General features: G+C 41.3%; 1 protein-coding gene across 3 annotated transcripts in view; it reads left to right on the top strand.

Moving 5' to 3' along the window:
- Positions 1-10,165: 10,165 nt before the first annotated feature.
- The window catches only part of Pcca (propionyl-CoA carboxylase subunit alpha), a 356,147-nt gene continuing 343,607 nt past the window's right edge, over positions 10,166-22,705 (top strand). For 2 of the 3 annotated variants that reach the window (XM_074043045.1, XM_074043044.1), the window contains exons 1-2: positions 10,166-10,324; positions 22,599-22,676. In XM_074043045.1, coding sequence (XP_073899146.1) covers positions 10,220-10,324; positions 22,599-22,676 — 183 coding nt within the window. In that variant the 5' untranslated portion in view covers positions 10,166-10,219. The remainder of the gene's footprint in view (positions 10,325-22,598; positions 22,677-22,705) is intronic. The other variant, XM_074043043.1, reaches the window with a different exon arrangement.

Genomic DNA, 22,705 nt, shown 5'->3' with positions numbered 1-22,705 from the left:
TTTACATTAGTACAAGGAAGCACAGTTAAAATTAACTCTGTCTTTGTTATGTCTCTTTTAAAACAGGAACAGAGAAGCACATGGTCAACATAACTTTCTTTTTTACATCTGAAGGACATGAAGCCATCTGGGGAACCTTGAGCACTGTTATTTTTCTGAACATCTAGTCCTGAGATCTTTGCCTCAGTTCCTTGGAGCTTTCTCACAAGGCCAAATACCAAATCACACAGGCAAGGTCTGGGCCTGAGACCTTTGTCTCAGTTCCTTGGAGCTTTCTTACAAGGCTAAATGCCAAATCACACAGGCATGGTCCCACTGCTGGCTCTGACAGTTAACAAACTCCCAAATGGTCAAATATCAAAGCACATTATGTGAAAACCTGTGTGTTTGGCTAGAGGTTGTTAAGACTCTAAACCCAGTCACCCTATTACAGGTTAATTCAGGCCCACTGGAGCATGACTGTTTAGAGATTATAGATGAGGTGTTCTCCAGCTGGCCAGACTTGACTGACCAGCCCATTGGTCATCTGGACATTGAATATTTCATAGATGGCAACAGCTTTGTCCAGGATGGCACACGTTTTGCCAGATATTCAGACTCTAAATATGCCTTCACTTCCATTCATGTCCATGGAGCCCTATATAAAGAAGGGGGTTCATTAACTTGGGAGAAAAAGGTGTTAAATATGGACAAAAAAATTCTAAAATAACTAAAAGCTGTATGGGCCCCTAAGCGAGTAGCGATCATGCACTGCTAGAGCACCAGAAGGAGGAGACAACAACTGTTCCAGGAAATTAAAAGGCTGATTGGGAAGCCAAGCAAGCAGCCCTCACAGGAAGACAAACCTTCGCCTCACTGGCAGCTGCCTTGTTCCTGCATCCCTCATCTAAATGGGACCCACAGTATACTTCACAAGAACAGGCTTGATTTGAGACTGAAGGAGGAAATTTTCTACCAGACAGATGATGAAAGTTTACTTATGGCCACATTGTCATAGCTCGGTCATTGGCTCCCACATTTGTCAAGCAGTTCCATGAAGGAACTCACTCAGGGCAGACAGCTCTTGAGACCACCTTGGCCCAGCACTTTTATGTCCCCACGCTCTCCAACATAAGTAAGACAATATGTGAAAGTTGCAGTCTGTGTGCCAGAAACAATCCCCAATATTTGCTGGTGTTTGCCGGAACCTTCTCAGGATGGATAAAAGCCTTCCCCACTTGGACAGAGAAAGCCCAATAAGTGGCCAGGTGTCTGTTAAAGAAAATCATGCCTGTATTCAGAATACCAGTATCTATTGGGTCAAACAATGGACTGGCCTTGGTGGCTGAGGTGGTACAGTTGATGGCTAAAAGATTAAAAATAACTTAAAAGCTACACACAGTCTACTGCCCCCCGCCCAGAGTTCAGAAAGAATAAAACATAGAAACGGGACTTTAAAACTACAATTGGGAAAACTATGCCAGGAGACCCACCTACAATGGGCTCAATCATTGCCCGTAGCCTACTCAGGATTAGGTCAAGCCCCAACAAATGGACGGGTCTCTTCCCCTTTAAAATTCTTTTTGGACATCCACCCCCTTTAGTCAAGGGCCTGTGAGGGGACCTTAAAAAAACAGTCAGGGTGAGGTAACCTCATCCTGAGAGAACAGATACAGGCCCTCCATTGACTCTGAAAAATCAGTGACTGGGTAAGAGAGACCATCCCTGTTAGCCTGATAACTCCCACACACCCTTATAAATCAGGGGATGCTGTTTGAGTAATTGTTCCCTGGATCCACCACAGCTGAGTGAAGCCAGCTTCCTTTGAATGGGAATGCATCCCTGACCCAGCTTCACCATACAAAAAAACCCACCAGCACCCTTCCCCGACAGGACCCTGCTTCCCAGGAGACAACAGGAGACCAAGGATGAGGAAATGTCAGCCCTGCTCTAATCACTCTGGAAGTTGACTATTCTATGCACCGCAGAAGCTTGGGGAGCTGCCCACCTCACCTTTGAGGATGAGTTCGTTCTGTGTATTCTTGCTAATCTTGGTCAGCTCTCTACCTGGGGACCCCCAGGTTTTGGACTGTTGACTCATGTATGCACACTACCCAAGCTGGAGTACTGTTACCAAAACTCTGGTTTTCCATACTTATTACTCCTGTACAGGCACTGTTGCTGAATCACAACCATACCACCTACTCAGTGTGCTTTCATGATGGTCAGTATATCTGTTTTAACCCCATCTATCACCCTCAGGAGCAATGGCTAGAGGTCCAAAGCTTCACCAGCACTGGGAGGCTTGTTAACTGCATCCAGGTTAATGACCCCAAAAAACCTGTGTCCATATACTTTGATATGTGTGCTGCAATAGCTGAAAACACTGGGCCTTAGGGCAACTGTGGGGGGCTAGCCTGAAAAAGGACCTATAAAGTGAGGGGGAAGAGGGCGGCGGGGGGGGGGGGGGAACGGATGGGGGAGAAATGACCCAAACAATGTATACAAGTGTGAATAATTAAAAAATAGAAAAAGAAAAAGAAAATTGACCTATATGTTAAATGACAAGTACATATGCCCAAAAGATGACAGTGAAGCATCTGGTTGTGTGTTCTATGACCTTAATAGGGACAACATTCCTTGTCTTAGGAGCATACCTGATATTACCCTGACTAATCCCCCTGGTACTGCGGTATTAATCAAGATGATGCTTTTTGACCCAGAAGTGGGTCAAAAGGGGGAATGTGGCAGGAAGGCAGGGAAGGGGAAGAGAGATTAATGAGTTCTACAGTGAAACAAAGGAAAACTGGAGTTGGGGAATGTTACCTGGAGACCAGAGGAGGGTCACCTTGCCCCAGAGGTTAAAACAGTCAACGAAATGACATGTGATTATGTATGGGACAAGCTGTACCCCCCCACTTCTGTAAACTGCTCTAAATGGTATATAAGGAAAGCCCCCTTTGTTCTTGGGGCTCAGCCTTTGGACAGGAGTCTTCTGAGTTGCTGCTGGCTTGCTTAATACACTTGCTTCCTGAAAGCTTTGGTGCCCTCTCAGCCTCTGTCCGAGCCCTCTTGCAACAAACCCAGATCTAACGAAGCCTAATTCACACTTAAGTTTCAGTTTGTTGCAAAGTTCCTCACCTGAGCATTTTGGCCAGATAATTCTCTGTTACAGGTGGTGGTGCAGTGCATCGTAGGATATTTAGGAGTATCCCTAGCCTCTATCCACTAGCTTGCAGTGGTACCCCTCTCCTCACTCTCCTCCCAGTCAGGTCTGACAAACTAAAATGTCTCCAGAACTTGCTAAGTATCCTCCAGGGCAAAGTCTTTCTTGGTTGAGACCACTGGTTTGTCGTACAGGGAATAGAATAGAAAGTCAATTAGTGTCATGAAAAAATGATCAGACAAATCCAGAACATAGTACATTCTACAAGACAAGAGGCCTGGACTCTTCAAAAATTTAATGTCATGGAAAAAATAAGGTTGGATCTGTTACAGATTTTAATTCTTCTTTTCAGACAGGGTCTCACTCTGTAGCTCAGGCTGGCTTTGTGCTTAACAATCCTCCTGCCTCAGTCTCAAGCATGCACCATGTTCATCTTGGAACTATTACAGATCTAAAGTCGTTAAAGAGATGTGACAGCTAAATACAAAGCAAGAAGCCTGGCTGGATACAGGTTAAAAATAAAACAGCTATCAAAAACATTGCTGAAACTGAATGTGGACTGTTCGATGGTATTATGAAATTTTATTAATTTGCTAAATTATAAAAGTAGCATTGTGATTATTTAAGATAGGAATCAAAAAAACTGGTCCACAGGTCAAATCTAATCTGCTGCTTATTTTTATAATTTCAATGGAACACAGTCACATTCACTCATTTATATATTGTCTCTGGCTGTTTTGAGGCTACAACAGAATTCAGTGGTTGCAACAGTGACTGCATGGCCTCCAAAATGTAGAAAATTCACTATTTGATCCAGTAAGAAAAATTTGAGGACTGGCAGAGTGGTTCACATGGTGGAATAGCTATCTAGCAAGTCCGAGGCCCACAGTACTGCTACCAAAAAAAAAAAAAGAGAAAGAAATGGAAGTACCTTTTAAAGAAGTGATTAAGTTAAATGAGGTCTGTAGAGTGAACCTTAATTCAATATAACTGGTGTCCTTATAAGAAAAAGAAATGTGGCATACATACAGAGAAAGGTTACAGACAGAAGGCAACCTTCTGCAAGCCAAGGAGAGAGGCCTCAGAAGCATACAAATCTGCTGATACCTTGATCTTGGACTTGCAGCTTCCAGATTGTGGAAAAGTACATTTCCTGGGCTGGGGACTGAGGGTGTGGCCCATGGTAGAGTATGTGCTTCATATATGCAATGCCCTGTATTCAATCCAGGCACCAAAACAAAAATTTCCCTTGTCTAGGGTACAACCTGTCTCCCAAATTTAGATTAACATTTCCATGATTACTTCATGCCTTTATTACTTATGTATGCTGGCCAATAAAATGAGAGGTTTTTTTGCAACTTGTTTTTATTTTATTTTTGCCCCATCTTCTATTTGTGTGAATTATCTATGAACTCACCCCCTATGTCATTCTCCTTTATTCTTCCTCTCACCATTTCCGGAATAGTTTCAACAGATCTCATTTTTTCATTTTCCTACATGAGTGCATACTATTTGCAATATATTCACCCTCCTGAAAATACTTTCTAAAATGCAAATACAATCATATCATTTCATGGATTAAGAAGGAACAGGGAAAAACAAAAACAAAAACACATGCATCTAAATTGGAGTAAAGCCTCAGGTGTAACCCTTGATATTCTCCTTGTTGGGAAGTCATTTGGAATGTCATCTATCTTCTCATTTGGTTTTTGAGACCAGTATAATTCTAATTCTGTGAAGGTCTTTCTTTACCCACATACAAAAACTGATTATTTTCTAGCTAAAAAGGTACACTTTTATTTTTACTTAAATTGTGCAGATATTTTGAAACACACAGAAAAAGATAGAATAATATGCAGAGTGACCATTCCAATAAATTACATGAATTGATTGTGACACTTTTCCATTCTAACCTCTATTTCTCTTTTAATTTTTTTAGTTTTTATATATATATATATATATATATATATGTATTTTTTTTTTTTTTGAGACAGGGTCTTACTATGTAGCACAAGCTGGCCTAGAACTCAAAATCTGCCTGCTCCGGCAGGGATTACAGGTGTGTACCACCACATCCAGCCCAGCTAAGGTAGTAAAATATTCATAGCTATAGTTGTAGCTCCTGTGAGAGATATACTTAGCATAGTCGAATGCATGTACTCTGGACTCCTTTCCTAGGTTCATTATCCCTGCTTTGCCACTGAGTAGCTGATCACCTACAGCAAATTGTTTAACTGGCTCATTTGGAAAAGCAGGTAAGAATAATCTCTATGTTATAGTTATGAGGATTAAGAATACATTCACACAGCTGGGCACTGGTGGCTCATGCCTGTAAAACTAGCTAAAAAGAAATAGAATCACACCACTTAAAGTGAGCATTCAATAAATATTAACTACTGGTATATTATCTATTCTTTTTATCTGAAGCAGGAATTGACTGTAGCCTTTTAATATTTTAGGACACAGTCAAGTTTATCCTTATTCTACACCTATTAGACTAAACAATAGTATTTACAATTGGTTCTTGTGGTACAGGTATGAGTTAGGGGATCTTAATATACTTAAGGGCAGTGGTCGTGAGCTATTACTCATTTGTTCCTGTGAGAATAAGTAATTGTTGTAAAGAGGTGCCTAGGGTTCAAGCATATCTGAGAATTTTGCCAAGTCTTCCGTAATAGTTGATTTCACATTCTTGGGCTCATAAATTGTGTCAAGGATGAGATGGTCACTTGATAGAAAGCATGGTTACTTAAAGCTTCAGGAATCTCCTCTGGTTGCTATGCAGGGACAAAGTTGTCACCATGGCAGGCATTTCATGGACTTTTTGGAAGTAGGCTTACATGGAGTGGTGCACAATTTGATGCTTATTATTTGTTTTCAGTGCACTACTTTGTACTCTCCAGATAAATTTTAAACTCCTTGAGAAAAGAGAACACACTTCTGCTCTTCTGTTACACTATTTGAAACAGAAGAACTCAATACATTCTTGTTGAATCAAGACAGCTGTCTGGTCTTAGTAATAGTATGGGCATACTACTTAGTTTGAGGTAATGAACTAATTTTATTTATTTGGTAGGAATCCATTAGCAAACAAGAGTCTAGCTAGTTTAGATAAAAATGGAATCTATTAGGAAAGATTAACAAGCACTTCGAAGGGCCTAAACATCAAGTGAGAGAATACATAGCAGAGGAAAAAAAAATGCCCCATTACTCCTCAAAGACCACAGCAAAGACCCCAGTTCATGTGGGCACTCAATGCCAGAATCTCTGCTACCGCTTCATCACCTTGCTGTCTTGAGTCAAGGTCACTGTAGGATGCAGCTACTTGTGCAGCTAGGTCAATTGTCTGAACCCTAGCTGCAAGGGAGGAAGACAAAGCAAATTTCTGTTCTATCTTGGCAAGACTCATCATGTGGGAAATACTCCACTATAAGAAAGGTGTTGAAATGATGGTGGATGCTCATAAAACATGACACATAACCGGGTGCTGGTGGCTCACACCAGTAATCCTAGCTACTTGAGAGGCTGAGATCAGGAGGATCTCAGTTTGAGGCCAGCCTCAAATAGTTCAAGGGAACTCATCTCCAAGTTAACCAGAGCAAAATGGGCTGGAGGTGTGGCTCAAGCAGTAGAGTGCCTGCTTTGCAAGTGAGAAGCTCTGAGTTAAACCTCAGTTCTACCAAAAACAAACCAAAAACTTGACACAGGCCTTTGACACCAGCATGATGAAAAGTGTGGTCTGCAGGCTAGCCCCAGTGCTCCAAGTGCTGGTTATAGGGGCTCTGCTGGGATAAATTCTGAAACCAAGAGTAGCATTTATCAGTTTTTAATTAAAAATTATGTCTAGGGAGGGGACGGGGGGGGGGGGAGAAATGACCCAAACAATGTATGCACATGTGAATAAATGAATAATTAATAAAAAACTCTATGAGCTTTTAAAAAAATTATATCTATCTATCTATCTATAGAGAGAGAGAAAGAGAAAGAGAGAATAACTTACTATGTTACCCAGACTGGTCTTGAACTACTGAACTTATGTGATTCTCCTGCCTCAGCCTCCAGGAGTAGTTAAGACTAGAGATGTGTGCTTCTACATCCAGATAATATGTACTTTTAAATTTTGATTTGTTTATTTATTTATATATGGTACTAGGCCTTGAACCCAGGGTCTCTAGCAAGTCCTTTGCCATTAAGCTACAGCCACAGTCATTTATGTGTGTGTATATATATATAGATAGATAGATAGATAGATAGATAGATATACACACATATATACATATATATGTATATATAAACACATAGTAATTGTACATGTGTATATCTATCTATCTATCTATATTTTTGGGGGGGCAGTACCGGGGCTTTATCTAAGGGCCTTGTGCTTGCTAGGCAGGTGCTTTACCACTTGCGCCATTCCATCATCCCTGTTTTATGTTGGGTATTTTTGAGGGTCTTGTGAACTATTTGCCCAGGTTGGCTTTGAACCTTGATCCTCCAGATCTCTGCCTCCCAAATAGTTAGGAGAACAGGCATGAGCCACTGGTGCCCAGACAGTAATTGTACATATTGATGGAGTATAGTGTGGTATTTCAGTACATACATACAATTTATATTGATTTGATTGGATAATGGTGTATCTTTCACCTAAGACATATACCATTTCTTTGAGCTGGGAACATTCAAAATCCTATTTGCTATTTTGACATATTCAATTAATTGTTTTCAACCATAGTTACCCTAGCATTTATCTTATCACAGCTCTATAGAATACAGGTGTTTCTATTTCATCACAGAATTATAAAAGTATGCAGACTGGCATTGATTCTTGGACTACATTTGGAGGAATTCCACTCCAGACCACTTGGCTCAGGTGTAGTTTGCAAACTATACCTGGGCCAAATCTGCTCAGGTCACTTTTTATAAAGGCTTTTGAGCTAAAAACTCAAAATTTTATTTATTGCTTGTTTGCTTATTTATTTATGTATTTTTTCCATGCTGTGGATTGAACCCAGGGCTTCTCATATTCTAGACAAATCCTTTACACTGAGCTATACATCTAGTGCTTTTCTGGGGGGAGGGTGTTAATATAAGGTCTAGCTATGTAGCACAGGCTGTCCTTAGACTTATGCTTCTGCAGCTTCAACCTCCCCAGTGCTGGGATTATTGGCATGTTCCTGGCTCTCCCAGTCTTTAAAAAAAAAAAAAAAGTAAAGAATTGTTAAACAACTGTGCAGTAAAGAGGTATGTGGCTTTGAAACCCTGAAATATTTACTCTGTCCCTTTATAGAAAATGTTTGCTGGTCCCTATGCTGATTCTGTCTTGGAGAAGGAATGTTCACTACATTTTTAGATGCCTTGGTTGTTATTCATAGCAATAAATATTGTTTTTCACATTGTTAATGTATGTTTGCATTCTGACAGTTTTTAAGCAGTGGTTTAATTTTGTTATATTAATTTATCACATTTGGATTTGGAAGAGAAGAGTTCTTTATTGTTAACATCCCCTTACCCACCTACCGTGGTGGTAGGTGGTACCAGGGTGCGAACTCAGGTCTTTGCACTTGCAAAGCAGGTGCTCTAAGGCTTGAGCCATACCTCCAGTCCTCATTTTCAACATTTATGAATTATATAACTTAGTTTTATGGCTTCCTTCTCTCCATTTTCAGAGAGAGAGATCATCCTTGCTCTTAATTCTTACCTTTTTCCTTCTAATATGTCTAACAATCTCTTCTATTTAATTTCCCTTCTATTAGCACTGCACTAGGCTGGGAAGACTGTTCTAGAAATCCACAAATCTTAATTGCCTCAGAAAATAAATGGCTGATTTTCTGTTTATGTTACAGTTCAGTGTGGAAAGGTGAGAAGGATTTGCCTTCCTTCACCATCAGTCTCTATTGACATTAGGAGTCTGGACAGCTGGGAGGAGAAAGGGGGACATGGAAGATTTCATGGATACTTTTATGATCCAAAACTAGAAGGGGTGTATTGCATTTCTACACACATTTCATTAGCCAAAACTCAAGTGCTCTTCCACTGAATTAACCATAGTGGGAGAAAAAGAAAAAAGAATAGCAGGTTTTCTGGATAGAAATTGTAAGATAGTGCCGAATAAAGACCATGCCACGTGTGGAAAGATTTATTGGGATCCAGACTGCAGGACTGTCACTCTTTCGGGTTTGGAGTGCAGCGGCTTGGCTGAAAATGGGTAGTGGGCTTTATAGGAGGGGCCAAGCCATGGGGGAGGGAGCGAGTTTCTGGTCTGATTATCTGTGATCACCAGATGGAACAGGTCAACATGCCTGGCTAGTTGGGTAACTGGAAGTTTCTGATGTGTTTTTCAAGTGGAGAAACAATCAAAGGAGTTGGGCAAGCAGTCATAAATCAGGGGGTCTGGTTTCAGTGCCAACCTGGGATCTTCTGCCTGCCCCAAGAATGCCAGGAACCTAACAGAAATGGATTCAGCTCCAGGTACCTAGGTGAGAAATCTGTGACACAGATAATTCTTTTCATTTGTCACTTAAGTTCCTGCTTCTCTGATATTCCCAAATATTTGCTTATGTCTCAATTGACCGTGCTGTAACCTACTCCAGGTCATTCCTAGTTTTGTAATTCTCTCAAGGTGACTTGTAGGAGAGGCAAAGTAGTTAATAGCATTTTGTGTAGTTAATTGAATTTTCAGGCGTTCACGGGTGAGATGATTAGCTGAGATTTGCTGTAAAATACTCCTGCAAAAGATAAAAAGGGGAACTGATGACACAAGGTTGGCAAATGTAGGTCTGCTGAAGCAGTACGCAGGGTACATCCCAGCAGGCCTCGCAACTCTCCCCGACCGGTGGCCTCCAGCTCAGCTCGCGGCCACACGCTCCGCCGGCCCGTTCCCTCCGGGTCCTAGCGCGCTTGATCCAGCCCCAGTCCACCAGCTAGTGCCCAGCAGCCTCACGCCCCAGCCCACGCGACGGGGGGGGCGGGGCTTCGAATCTCAGGCTCCTGATTGGCCGAAGCTCGGGCGCTCCCCTTCTCCGCCCCTTTCAGCGGGGTGAGAGGTCAGCGGAGCACGGGTCGGCCGGGGCGACAATGGCGGGGCTTTTGGTAGGGGCTGTGTCGCGGGTCGCGGCCGGCCGGCGCGGGCGGCGGCCACCGCGGCAACTGATGTGGAGCGCGGTGCTGTGGACCCTGAGGGTAAGCAGGGACGGCCCTGCGGGCCTGGGCTTCACCCGGCGTCCATCCCGCCGACCCTTTCGGTAGCAGTGCCGGGGAGTGTCGGTTCGGTCCCGCCGCCCGCGCTTCCCTGGCGACACTCGCGTCCCCTCCCACCGTCCCCGCGTGCTGGGTTCCTCGCGGCGGAGCTCCCGAGGGCCGCGGAGGGTGGAGACCCGAGGAGGCGGCTCGGCGTGTTCCGCGCTCGCCCCGGCGTGTGACGGCGGGCGCCTCGGGCACTGGCCGGGTTCGGTTTCCACGCGTGCTTTCAAGGTGCTTAATACTTGCGCGTTCCCTCGCACCTTTTCGCTGCTTGGAAAGGGCGTTGTGAATTGCTGTTCAAGTGGAGTTGGGGTTGGGAGCTTATCTTAACTTCTTCCAGCATCGTACTGTGATAATGGTCAGGCTTGCCGAGAGGTTTTATGAGTGGCCTGAGAGCCTTCGTCGGTTGCATGGCACACCGGTGCACCGAGTGTGAAATGCATCGGGAGTTTATTTTTCTAGGGGTGGTTAGCCTGATTTGAGACATCACCGCACTGATGGCCCCTCGGGGTCGTGGTGGTCACTTGATCTACAGGTTGGAGTGTGTTGGACGTACTTCTTTTTCACTTCCATATGGAGTCTCTTGTAATTTCTGTCTATGGACTGCCTAACTTACTTCATTAATAGGGTTTATGAAGTCACTTGAACAAATTCTTAAAAACGAAGGCCTCCTGAAATCTGCCTGCAGCTGGTTCAGTGTGCTTGTTAAGCTTCCTTTTCCTTTTTTTTTTTTTTTTTGGCGGTACTGGGGTTTGAACTCAGGGTCTACACCTTGAGCCACTCCAACAGGCCTTTTTTTGGGATTTTTTTTTTTTTTTTTTTTTTTGAGATAGGGTCTCGTGAACTATTTGCCTGGGCTGGCTTCCTACTGTTATTCTTCTGATCTCTGCCTTCTGAATAGCTAGGATTACAGGCATGAGCCACTGGTGCCCGGCTTGAAGCAGCACCTTTTGAAGATTTGAGTCCCTTCCATCAGTCCTTTCCTCCACTTCTGCAAACCTTTTGGTTAGATGGAAAATAGACAGCTAATTCCAGACTAGAGAATTCAGACCATTCTTTTAGCCAGTTAACAGGGTTTGTTTATTTTTAGGTGATATATGTAGAATTCATTATTTATTTAGGTGATACTGGAGTTTGAACTCAGGGCTTCAAGCTTGCTAAGCAGGCCCTCTACAACTGGAGGCCTACCCATAGTCCTTTCACTTTAGTTTTTTTTCCAATAGAATCTTCTGTTTTTGCCCAGACAGGTCCCAGACTGCAGTCCTCTTACCTACAGTACAGCCTCCTGAGTAGCTGGGATCACTGGTGTGTACCACCATACCCACTTATTGATTGAGATTGGGTCTCAGTAACTTTTTGCCTGAGTTGACCGAACTGCAGTCTTCTTGATCTCTGCCTTCTGAGTAGCTGGGATTACAGGCCTGCACTGTATATGGCCAAGTTCACCTTAAGAGTATTGTTTTATGTAACAGCTTTATAAACACATTCTGTTAAAACACCAAATATTCCTTTGCCTAGATTCACTGGCTAGTTTTATTGAACCTTTATTGCTACAGTTTATTGAACCTTTACATTCCTTATGTGCTTTTCATATTTATATATTTGCTATCCATGGAGCAAGTAGGTCAAAAATCCCACTTTTACAGATGAGGAAACAAAGCTCAGAGCAGTTAGGTGACTTAAGGATACAATTGGCTGAGGTAGAACTTGAACCTTGGACACAGAGGGATTCTAGAGCTTTGCTTTTCCAGTTAAAAGTTGCATCTCATTTGAATGGCAGTGTCATTGTGCGGTGCATTCACAGAGTTTGAATGCTTGACCATTCTTTTCCGTGTTTACTGATCAGTATTTTGAAATATATGGTTCACTTCTAATCAGCAAACATTGAAAAAAATAGTTAAGCATAACTGAGTACTTTAGAATTGTCCAGAGGCAAATTTTTTTTTTTTTTTTAACACTTTGATAAATTTCTGACAAATCGTTTGGGAAAGAAGATCTAAAACTATTATAGAAACTAGTTTCTGGTGTAGTATATGTGGATACTTATGTATTTATTTATTCAGCTACTCATTGAATTTCTTTCTGTTCTGTTCAGAACAGAGATAAAAACCTGCAATAACCCTTTTCTAAATAAAGGGGGAAGTTGGTGACATTTTTGTCAAGAAAGTACAGGAAAAGGAGTTGTTTAAATGATTAAAACTTTTTTTTTGTGGTACTGCGGTTTGAACTCAGGGCATTGTGCTTGCTAGGCAAGCACTTTATGGCTAGAGCCATGCCTCTAGCCATTTTTGCTCTGGTTATTTTGAAGGTAGGGTCTTGCTGGCCTGGCTATGATCCTCATATTTTACACTTCCTGCCATTACTGTGATGACAGGTGGGTGCCACTGTGCCCTGCTGTTGGTTGAGATGGAGTCTTGTGAACTTCTTGCCTGGGTTGGAAGCATAGAGAGAAAGAGATAGAGATAGAGAGATGAGAGAGAGAGAGAGAGAGAGAGAGAGAGAGATGAGAGAGAGAGAGAGAGAGAGAGAGGAGAGAGAGAGAGAGAGAGAGAGGGGGAGAGAGAGAGAGAGAGAGAGAGAGAGAGAGAGAGAGAGAGAGAGAGAGAGAGAGAGAAAGAGAGAAAGAGAGAAAAAGGAGGCCTGGGACAAGATTTTAATCCGTTAGTGGATTAGCCCGTTGATGAAGTCAGATCCCTCATGATCCAAGCACTTCCTGAACCTTCAAGACTATAGTGGTGAGTTAATATTTAATGGAATAAATGCTTCATGTTATAATCCATTAGGATTTGGAAGAAGGTAAAACAAATAACAGGATTTTGAGCAATGGTTTGAGAGGAGCCAGGACAGTAGAACATTGTTAAACCAAGGTATTCTAGTCTGTTTTCTGTCACTGTGACTAAATACCTGAGAAAACAAAAGAAGACATTCAGATGGCCAGAAACGGCATGAAAAAATGCTCACCATCTCTAACCGTAAAGGAAATGCAAATTAAAACCATGCTAAGATCCCACCTCACCCGTTAGAATAGCCATCGTCAGCAACACCACCAACAGGTGTTGTCGAGGATGCGGGGAAAAATGAACCCTCTTACACTGTTGGTGGGAATGTAAACTAGTACAACCACTCTGGAAAAAAATTTGGAGGCTACTTAAAAAGCTAGACATTGATCTACCATTTGATCCAGCAATACCACTCTTGGAGATATACCCAAAAGACTGTGACTCAGGTTACTCCAGAGGCACCTGCACACCCATGTTTATTGCGGCACTATTCACAATAGCCAAGTTATGGAAACAGCCAAGATGCCCCACAACTGATGAATGGATTAAGAAAATGTGGAATCTATACACAATGGAATTTTATGCAGCCATGAAGAAGAATGAAATGTTATCATTTGCAGGTAAATGGACGGAACTGGAGAACATAATTCTGAGTGAGGTTAGCCTGGCCCAAAAGACCAAAAATCATATGTTCTCCCTCATATGTGGACATTAGGTCAAGGGCAAACACAACAAGGGGATTGGACTTTGATCACATGATAAAGCAAGAGCACACTTGGGAGGTATGAGGATAGGTAAGACACCCAAAAAACTAGATAGCATTTTTTGCCCTCAATGCAGAGAAACTAATGCAGATACTTTAAAGCGACAGAGGTCAATAGGAGAAGGGAACCAGGAACTAGAGAAAAGGTTACTTTGAGAAGAATTAATTTAGCAAGTAACACACATGCACAGGAAAGCAATGTAAGTCAACTCCCTGTATAGCTATCCTTATCTCAACTAGCAAAAACTCTTGGTCCTTCCTATTATTGCTTATACTCTCTCTTCAACAAAATTAGAGATAAGGGCAAAATAGTTTCTGCCTGGTAGCGAGGGGTTGGGGGGGGTGAGGGAGGGAGTTGGGGGTAAGGGAGTTGGCAGGGGGAAGGGGGGAGAAATGACCCAAACATTGTATGCACATATAAATAAAAAAAAAAAAACAAACCTGAGAAAAACATCTTAAAGTAGGAAATGTTATTTTGACTCACAGTTTCAGAGGTTTCAATTCTTGGTCATTTGGCTTTGTTGCTTCTGGGCCTGTGGTTATGCAGAACATCATAAAGCCAGGAGGCATGAGGGAGAGTAAAGTGGTTCACCTTAGGTGGATGGGTGGGGGGACGGCACTGAGGGGGAGGTGGGGAGAGAGAGAGAGAGAGAGAGAGAGAGAGAGAGAGAGAGAGAGAGAGAGAGAGAGAGAGGAAGGAAAGAGACTGGGGACAAGATACATCTTCCATGGCACACCCTCAAGGACTCACCTCCTTCAACTAGGTCCTAAATCCTGTTTCTGTCACCTTTCAATATTATGGATCAATCAGTTGATGATGTCATAGTCCTATGATCCAATCACTTCCTCTGAATACTGCTACATTGGGGACCAAGCCTTGAATATATGAGCCTTTGGAGGACGTTTCCGATCCAAACCATAGCACAAGGGAAGAACTTATTAGAAATAGTTTGCATTTATTCGTATGTGTAGAGATGTAGCCATCTGTCCATCAGAAAGTACTCAGGGAACATCTCCTGAGTCCCAAGCCCTATGATATATACTGAGAAGACCAGAAGAAATTGAGACATACGTCCTTACCGTGCCCTAGGTACAGAAAGGCTAAGGAATAAAATATAAAGATTGGTGAAATAATTTGATAACTTTGTTGGTCGTGAATGAGAATAATTTCAGTAGCATGATTAAGTATTGTGTGCAAAAGTATTGCTTTTGTTTTGAAAATACTCTAATAGTTGAATCAGGAATAACCTTTTTGAAAGACCAAGGATATTACATGATTTTTAAAAGTTTCTTAATTTACTTCAAATGCCTTTTGACATTTTCATTAAAACAGGAAAGACCACAATCTGATGGGACCAATATCATATCAAAATAAAAGTGAATCTTAAAAAAAGTTTGAAGGTGGGCCAGATATGGTAGTATACTCCTGTAATCCCAGTTATGAGAGAGGTAAGAGATTGGAGGATTAGGGCATAAGGCCAGGCCAGGCAAAAATATAGTGAGACCCTGTTAGAAAATAAGCTGGGTGTGGTGGTACATATCTGTAATCCCCCGTCGGCAGGAAGTGGAGGTAGGAAAATGGAGGCCCAGGTCTGGCCTCAGGCATAAGTGCAAGACCCTATCTGAAAACGAAACTAAAGCAAAAAGGGCTGGGAGCATAGCTGAAGGCCGAGTTCAAACCCCAGTACTACAAAAACCCCAATTTACAAACAAAATATTCAAAGATACAGACTTGTAGTTTTGTGTGGGTGATGTAACTAATAGGGTGTCCACGTTGTCTATTCTCTTTGGTATTCTTTATTCAGGAAACTTTATTAGATTCCTAGGACTGCCTTACAAATGACTACAAACATAATGGCTTAAAACAACAGGAATTCATTCTCTCACAGCTCTGGAGGGTAGAAGTCTGAAATCAAGGTGTCAGCAGGGCCACCCTTCCTCTGAAGGCCCTAGGGATGAATTTTTCCTTGCCTCTTTGAGATTCTGTTGTCTCCAGGCCTCCTTTGGATGTGGCAGTATCACTCTAGTCTTAGTCTCTGTCTTCACATGGCTTTTTCCTCCTCCTCCCTGTGTGTCTTCTCCTCTTCTGTTTTATAAGGATATGTGTGACTGGATTTAGGGCTATGACAGGATCCAGGATAATCTCATTTCAAGATGCTTACCTTCATCACAACTGCCACCACCCCTTTTCACAGGTTCCAAGACATGGATGCATTTCTCTGGGGGCCACCATTTGACCCCTTTATCCTAGTGTACAACAGATACCATTTCATATACTTTTTGCCTTTGTTGCAGTTGTATTTGAGAACAGGAGACTGACAGTGTTCACATAAATAGATAGGTTTGAATAGTGGTAGGTGCTCTATAAGGAATAATAATAATAAAGAAATGATGGATATATTAGTTACTTTCTTGTCACCGTGACCAAATACCCGACACAAATGACTTAAGGAAGAAAAGGTTTATTTTGCTCACAGTTACAGAGGTTTCATTCCATTATGGCTTGGAGTGCTTGGCAGAACAGCTCACATGGTGGACAGGAATCACAACAGAGCCCCTTATAAGGAGCTCAAGGCAAGATGTAGTCCCATTGATCTACTTCCTCCAGCCAGGGCCCACCTTTCACAGTTTCACCACCTCCCAATAGTCTGTTCAGATTTTGAATCCATTCATTAGGTCAGAACCCTCATGATATAATCATCTCTGGGAAGTATACTTTACTAGTTCAGTGAAGATGACAATAATTCTTGATTCTAGAACAGTCAGCATTTCATTCTATAAGCTAGAATCAGCTTTCCAACGAGCTGAGGAGAGGAGGTTGGTTTAGAGACTGCAAAGGGCTGAAGAAAGCACAAATAAGAATTGAAAAAAATCCTTTCAGAGTTATTTTCCTTTTAAGGCTGAGACAGGGAGACAGAATATAGAAGAATAACTGGCTAGTTAACAGTGGGTTACTTAGGGTTACCTTTATTTGGGTGAGTATTAAGTCTGGAGAACTTAAGTAATTTTTCAGTCCTTCATTATTATGGCATTTAAAACTGCCCTGTTGGGGAAATTTGACTTTCTCAAATCCTGATTTCTGGGAAGATCAAATAAACAGTTTTAGCTTGGATTTTTAGCTTGAGTGACTTTGATTTTTAGCTTGCTCTGTTTGGCTTAGTCCAAAACAGTGGCCTCCTGTGATTTTTATTTGTCAGGTATTACATCTTCAAAATCTGGTGTGTAATTTAGTTTTAGAGCACCTCTGAATTTGGACCACTTGGAATTAGGCCCACTTCATGTGCTCAGTTGCTGCAGGTGGCTAGTAGCTACCATGTTGGATAGGGCAGCTCTAGAGCACAGATTGTTATACTGGATTGGTTTTACCTTGAGGTGAGGGGACTGACCTTCTGAACCCTGTCCTATGTTAATCCTTGACTGTGGGCTGGAAGAGGTAGCTTCTAGGCTTGATGGAGAACTCCTGGGTGGTTGTGGAAAATTGTCAAGATGAGAGAGCAGGTGTGAGCCACAAGGCCTCAACACAGCAGCTACAGGATGCCACACAGCTTGGTGAGGAGGGTCTGCAATATCTGCTGTGGCTGGGAAGAATGGTCTGGTGGAAGTCAGGTGGGCATGATGAAGTTTTAGAGTTGGCATACAGTTTCTTGGTGGTCTAGCTTATCATAGAGGCAGAGCCTGGAATATACTGAGATTTGACCACCCCTCCCATATATGAGGTGTTCAACTTAGCTTTTGGCTGCCAGTGAAGATTGAAATGGCTGCTGGGGTCCTGAAGACCAAAACAGTCAATATCTGTGAAAGAAAAGCAGTACTTGATGACCAGATCTGGACTCTGTGTTTAGAAAGGGCTCATCTCTCAGAAGGTCTTTTAAAATGCTAAAATCAATACTCAAGTGATGCCTCTGAACATGTCATGAAACATGGAGGAGAGGCCCTTCCTTTGTCTAGAAGTTTAGAAATGAAGCACTGACTCCTGTTTACTTTTATCTTGGTAAGATCATCTTATGCTCCATTAACTCAGTTTTCCCTTTTTAAAATTGCTGGGGGACATTGTGGCATTTATAAAAGTTCTTGCAGTATATCAAATATATCATACTTGAACTCACCCCCTCCGTCATTCTCATTTATCCTTTCCTCCCCCCATTCCTGGGACGGTTTCAGCAGGTCTCATTTTTCCATTTACATACATGTGCACACAGAATCTGCACCACATTCTCCCTCCTATGCCTTTCCACCAAGGTTAAGTTTTTTCGCTGAATTAACTTTTTAACAGAAATGTTTTAGTGTTATTCACCTGAAGGCCATATAGTAAAAGCAGCCATTGTTTTGGTTTTGGCAGAACTAATGGTTTAAATTGTCCTTCAAGATTATTGCTAATGGATTTAACAGTTTTGCCTACCGTGAGGCCCCATCTCCAAAGTGAAGTTAGACACTTTTTTAGCATATAAATTTAGGGATATTTGTTTCCCTGTTTTCAGTGGCTAGAAGTCATGTGTCCAGTTTATTTAAAGGTTGCACCATCCACCCCTTTTTTGGGGGCTGTTATTGTATGCTGACTATAATATAGTTTAGAATGTGCTAGATATTTTGTGGTGCTCATAGCAGTATTGTGACCTAAATAGGTAGCAGTATTGTCCTCACTTCACACTTAGGAAATGCCAGAGTCTAGACCAAGACTCTTATTAGCTCATTAATTTAGTCCCAGTGGCTCTAGCATAATTGTAAGAAGGGCAAAGCTGTTTTTGTACTTAGTTTTGTGTAATACCTTACTTTTTTTTTTTTTTTTTAGCACTTCATGATTTGTAAAGACTCAATTTGATCCTCTTAACAACTCTCTTGGAAAGCAGGGAGGTATTGTGACCTACATTTTTTTAGGTGGAGACTGGGAGTTAGAGAAGTGAGTTGCTCCTTGTCTTGTAGTTATAAGGTAGTGGAACTAAGAGTTAGTCCAGGCCTGTGACTCTTGAGTGAGAGTCATGGCACTTACCATATGCCATGCTGTTAGCTGGCATTTCTTTTGTAAGTGTGGAAAATAAAGGAAATTCTTCTTCCTGAGGAAGGGAACCAGTGGCAACATGGTTTTGGGATGTCAATTTGCTTTCATTAGCTTTTCTGTTTTTTGGCTGTGACAGTGTCAATAGTCACTATAAATGGAGCTGAGTAAAAAGTTTTCCTCATACTTTTTTTTTTTTTTTTTTTCCAGTACTGAGGACTGAATCTAGGGCCTTGTGCATGCTAGGTAAGCACTTTACTGCTAAATCGCACAAAGTCATACAGGTCAGCCTTGAACTTGCGATCCTCAAGTGTCAGCCTTGAGTAGCTGGAATTACAGGTGTGAACCACTGTGCCCAGCATCCTCAGAACTTTTGTTGTTAGAAGTTTCTTTCTTTCTTTGTTTCTCTCTCCCTCCCTCCCTCTTCCTTTTTTTTTTTTTTTTTTCTTTTCCGGTGATACTGGGGTTTGAAAGCTCTGATTTTCATTGGGCTCTGATTTTCACTGGAGTTTGAAAAAGTTTTGTCCTTGCTAGGCAGGTGCTCTACCACTTAAGCCATGCCTCCAGCCCTTTTTGCTATGGTTCTTTTGGACCTAGGGTTTTTTTTTCCCAGGTTGACCTAGACCATGATCTTCCTATTTTATGCTTTTATGCCTCTAGCCATTGCTGGGATGGTAGGTGCACGCCACCATGCCTAACTTTTTTCCATTGAGATGAGGTCTTGCAAACTTTTTTGCTCAGGCTTGCTTGCGATCCTCCCAAATCAGTCTCCTGTGCAGCTGGGAATGACAGGCATGTGCCACTGTGCCCAGCTATTGCTTGAGAGGGGGTTCTCTCGAACTTTTTCCCCAGGTTGGTCTTGAACTGTGATCCTGGTTCCAGCCTTTCAAGAAGCTAGGATTATAGGAGGGAACCAGTGGCGCTGGATAGGCATATCTTTTGTATTTATCATTCTGGAATTTGGGTTTTGAACTCAGGGCCTTGTGCTTGCTAGTTGGGTACTCTCTTTACCACTTGAGCCATGCCCACAGCCCTTTTTGCTTTTTTAGTTATGTATTGGATAGGATCTTGCTTTTTTGCCTAGGGGATGGGGAAGGGTGGCCTGGACCGCTATTCTCCTATATATGCTTTCCCCATAGCTTGGATCTCAGGCATGCACCACCATGTCTGTCTTGTTTGTTGGGATGGAGTCTTGCTAACTTTTTACCAAGGCTGACTCAAATTTCAAATCCTGATCCTCTTGAGAATCTTTGCCTCCTGAGTAGCCAGTATTATAGGCATGTACCACCATGCCTGACTGTCTGAATTCTTCATTTTCAAACTTCTGTGAAGGTCTGCCAGGAGTAAACAGAAACTGAGGCCTTATGGGTTTGACTGCAGACTAGTTCAGACTTGCAGTGGGAAGGGCTCTGACTTATTTTTCCTGGGTACTTCTGTTACAGGTCTGCTTTAATGACACACTTTTAGTTAATGGCTAACCAGGGATCTCCATGCTTTTTAAAACTTTGAGCTACATTATTGCAAATTCACAAGCGTACAATTGTATGTTTTCTTTTTTGATAATGGTGACAAAAAAGTCTCTTAGGTCTTAAGAACTATAGTAATAAAAAGATTAAAAAATACCCATTTTGCTCAGTTAGGCATACTGGTACGTCTTTTACAGTTTGGTCAGGTATAACTTGTAATAGATTTAATTAGTTTTAGACCTCCGTGGTATAGTTTTTTTAGTCTATTTTAAATTATTGATAGTTTTTGGGAGTAAATATAGTATACATTGCTTCAGTTAACCCAAATATTCCTCACAGCTTGCTGTTTAGAAATTTCTGAGTTGTTGTTTTCTGTTGAGCCAAGTTTAGCTTAGTTTATTCTTCTTAAGCCCATCTGATGAGATACAGTTCATAGCCTGAGGTAATTCATGCTCATCAGAATCAATGACTTTAGCTCGATTTCCTCATTTTTGTTTGGTTGATCTCAGAGAAGATCAGCAGTGAGATTAGTATCACTGTCTTCTTGACCCCATGTTCATTTTGAATGAACTTCATGTCTTGCAATAAATCCCCTGGGCTCGCATGTGCATGTATGAAGTTTTTAGTTTCTGTCAGTAAGGGACTTTGGAAAAAAGTCACCTGTACTTCCATTTCTAGAATAGAGCAAGGGGATTCAAATGGATAGCTCCCTGGGGAAAGCTACATTCACAGGTATTGCTTTTCCCAAGTAAAGTGAATTCAGATATTGAAAATTTCTGTGCAGATTGTATTTTGCACCTCAAAGACATTCTACTCTGCATTAGAAATGTTATATCCGTTATTGTTATTGTCATCATCATTATTTTATTTTTTTCGGTGGCGTTAGGGATTGGAGGTCCTCATGAATGCTACGCAAGCACTCTAACACTGAGCCACATCCTTTAGGCCCAAGGTGCCCTTTATTAGTGATTAAAGAAATGTGTGATTTTGCTTTTTCTAAAAGAATATTTGACATGTTACTGTAATAAACCAGCATGTGGTTATAATGTTAGGAGAATTAGTAAAAATACAAACTCTTTGTTCCCTTTTATAAAATTGATAGGAAGCTGGTCTAGTATGTTGTTTACTTGAGCAAATGTTCTAGTGCTACCTTGCAGTGACATAAATTTTGGAAATTCCAGGGTGGTTTTTGTTTCTTATCCCAAGATAAGAAGTTTGTTTTTGTGTTGGCTAAGGCTGTGAACACATGATTTTTTGGGTAAGGAGTATTATCTTTATTAAATTTGCTATAGCAGTAAAGTTTCTAAATTATAGATACTCTGCTGAAGGCAATAGAAGACTGAAGTTTTATTTGAACGTGGAGGGAGTGGTCAGTCCCCCTTGGTAAATTGTCATTTTTCTCACCCCAAATCTCATCTTTTAGTAGACATTAATCTCATTGTGGGAAGTGCCACTGTTTTTATTTTTAAATAAGAAAAAATTCAGAAAGTTTAAAATCTATGCTTAAATTTTCTACTCATTAAAACCTAGCCCTGTGACTATTGAAAAAATTTAAGCCTCTAGGATTCCATTTGTCATTTATAAAATTGGGAATAATACTCTAACTTACAGGGCTGCCAGAAGGAATAAGCGAAATAATCTTGGACTTTATTATTATTATTATTTTTTGTTTTTCCTTTTTTGGTGCTGGGACCGAACCCAGGGCCTTGTGCATGCTAGGCAAGTGCTCTACCGCTAAGCTACATCCCAGGCCTAATCTTTGTAGTAGAAGCCCAACAAAGTTAATTTTCTTTCCATTTTCAGTTCATTGTTCTTTATGTGGTAGTGTAAAGGCTTTATTTAGTAAACATTATCTTTCTGTTACCTTCACTTTTATGCAAAGGTTATATTTTGCAGTTTTAGGCTTCATACTTTTTAAAAGTGTATGTATCTTTGAGTTGCTTATTTCTTGAGTGATTATCCTCTTAGAAAGTTCTAAGAGGTACTTATTGCCTTTTGCTGGGTTTTTTTTTTTTTCCCTTCTCCATTTTTTGGTCTAGTTTTACCAGTGACTACTGGATAAACTGTTTTTTTTTTTTTTTTTTTTTTTTTTTATCTATTGCTTAGAATCATATATTGACTGATAAAATGTTTTAACTAAAAGCAAACTAGAAGTACCATGACAAATATCTTAAACCTATTTAAGAATGTAACTTTCTCTTTTTTTAAATAGCATGCTCCACACTGTTCAAGACCGTGCCTAATACTGTCCCGTAGTCTCAGTTCGGTGGGATCTGATTCTAAGGAAAAAGTGAGTATTTAATAAATATTCTCAATGGC

Source organism: Castor canadensis, chromosome 10 (assembly GCF_047511655.1).
Source record: "Castor canadensis chromosome 10, mCasCan1.hap1v2, whole genome shotgun sequence".
Lineage (NCBI taxonomy): Eukaryota > Metazoa > Chordata > Mammalia > Rodentia > Castoridae > Castor > Castor canadensis.
This window is presented reverse-complemented; position numbering and strand designations above follow the sequence as displayed.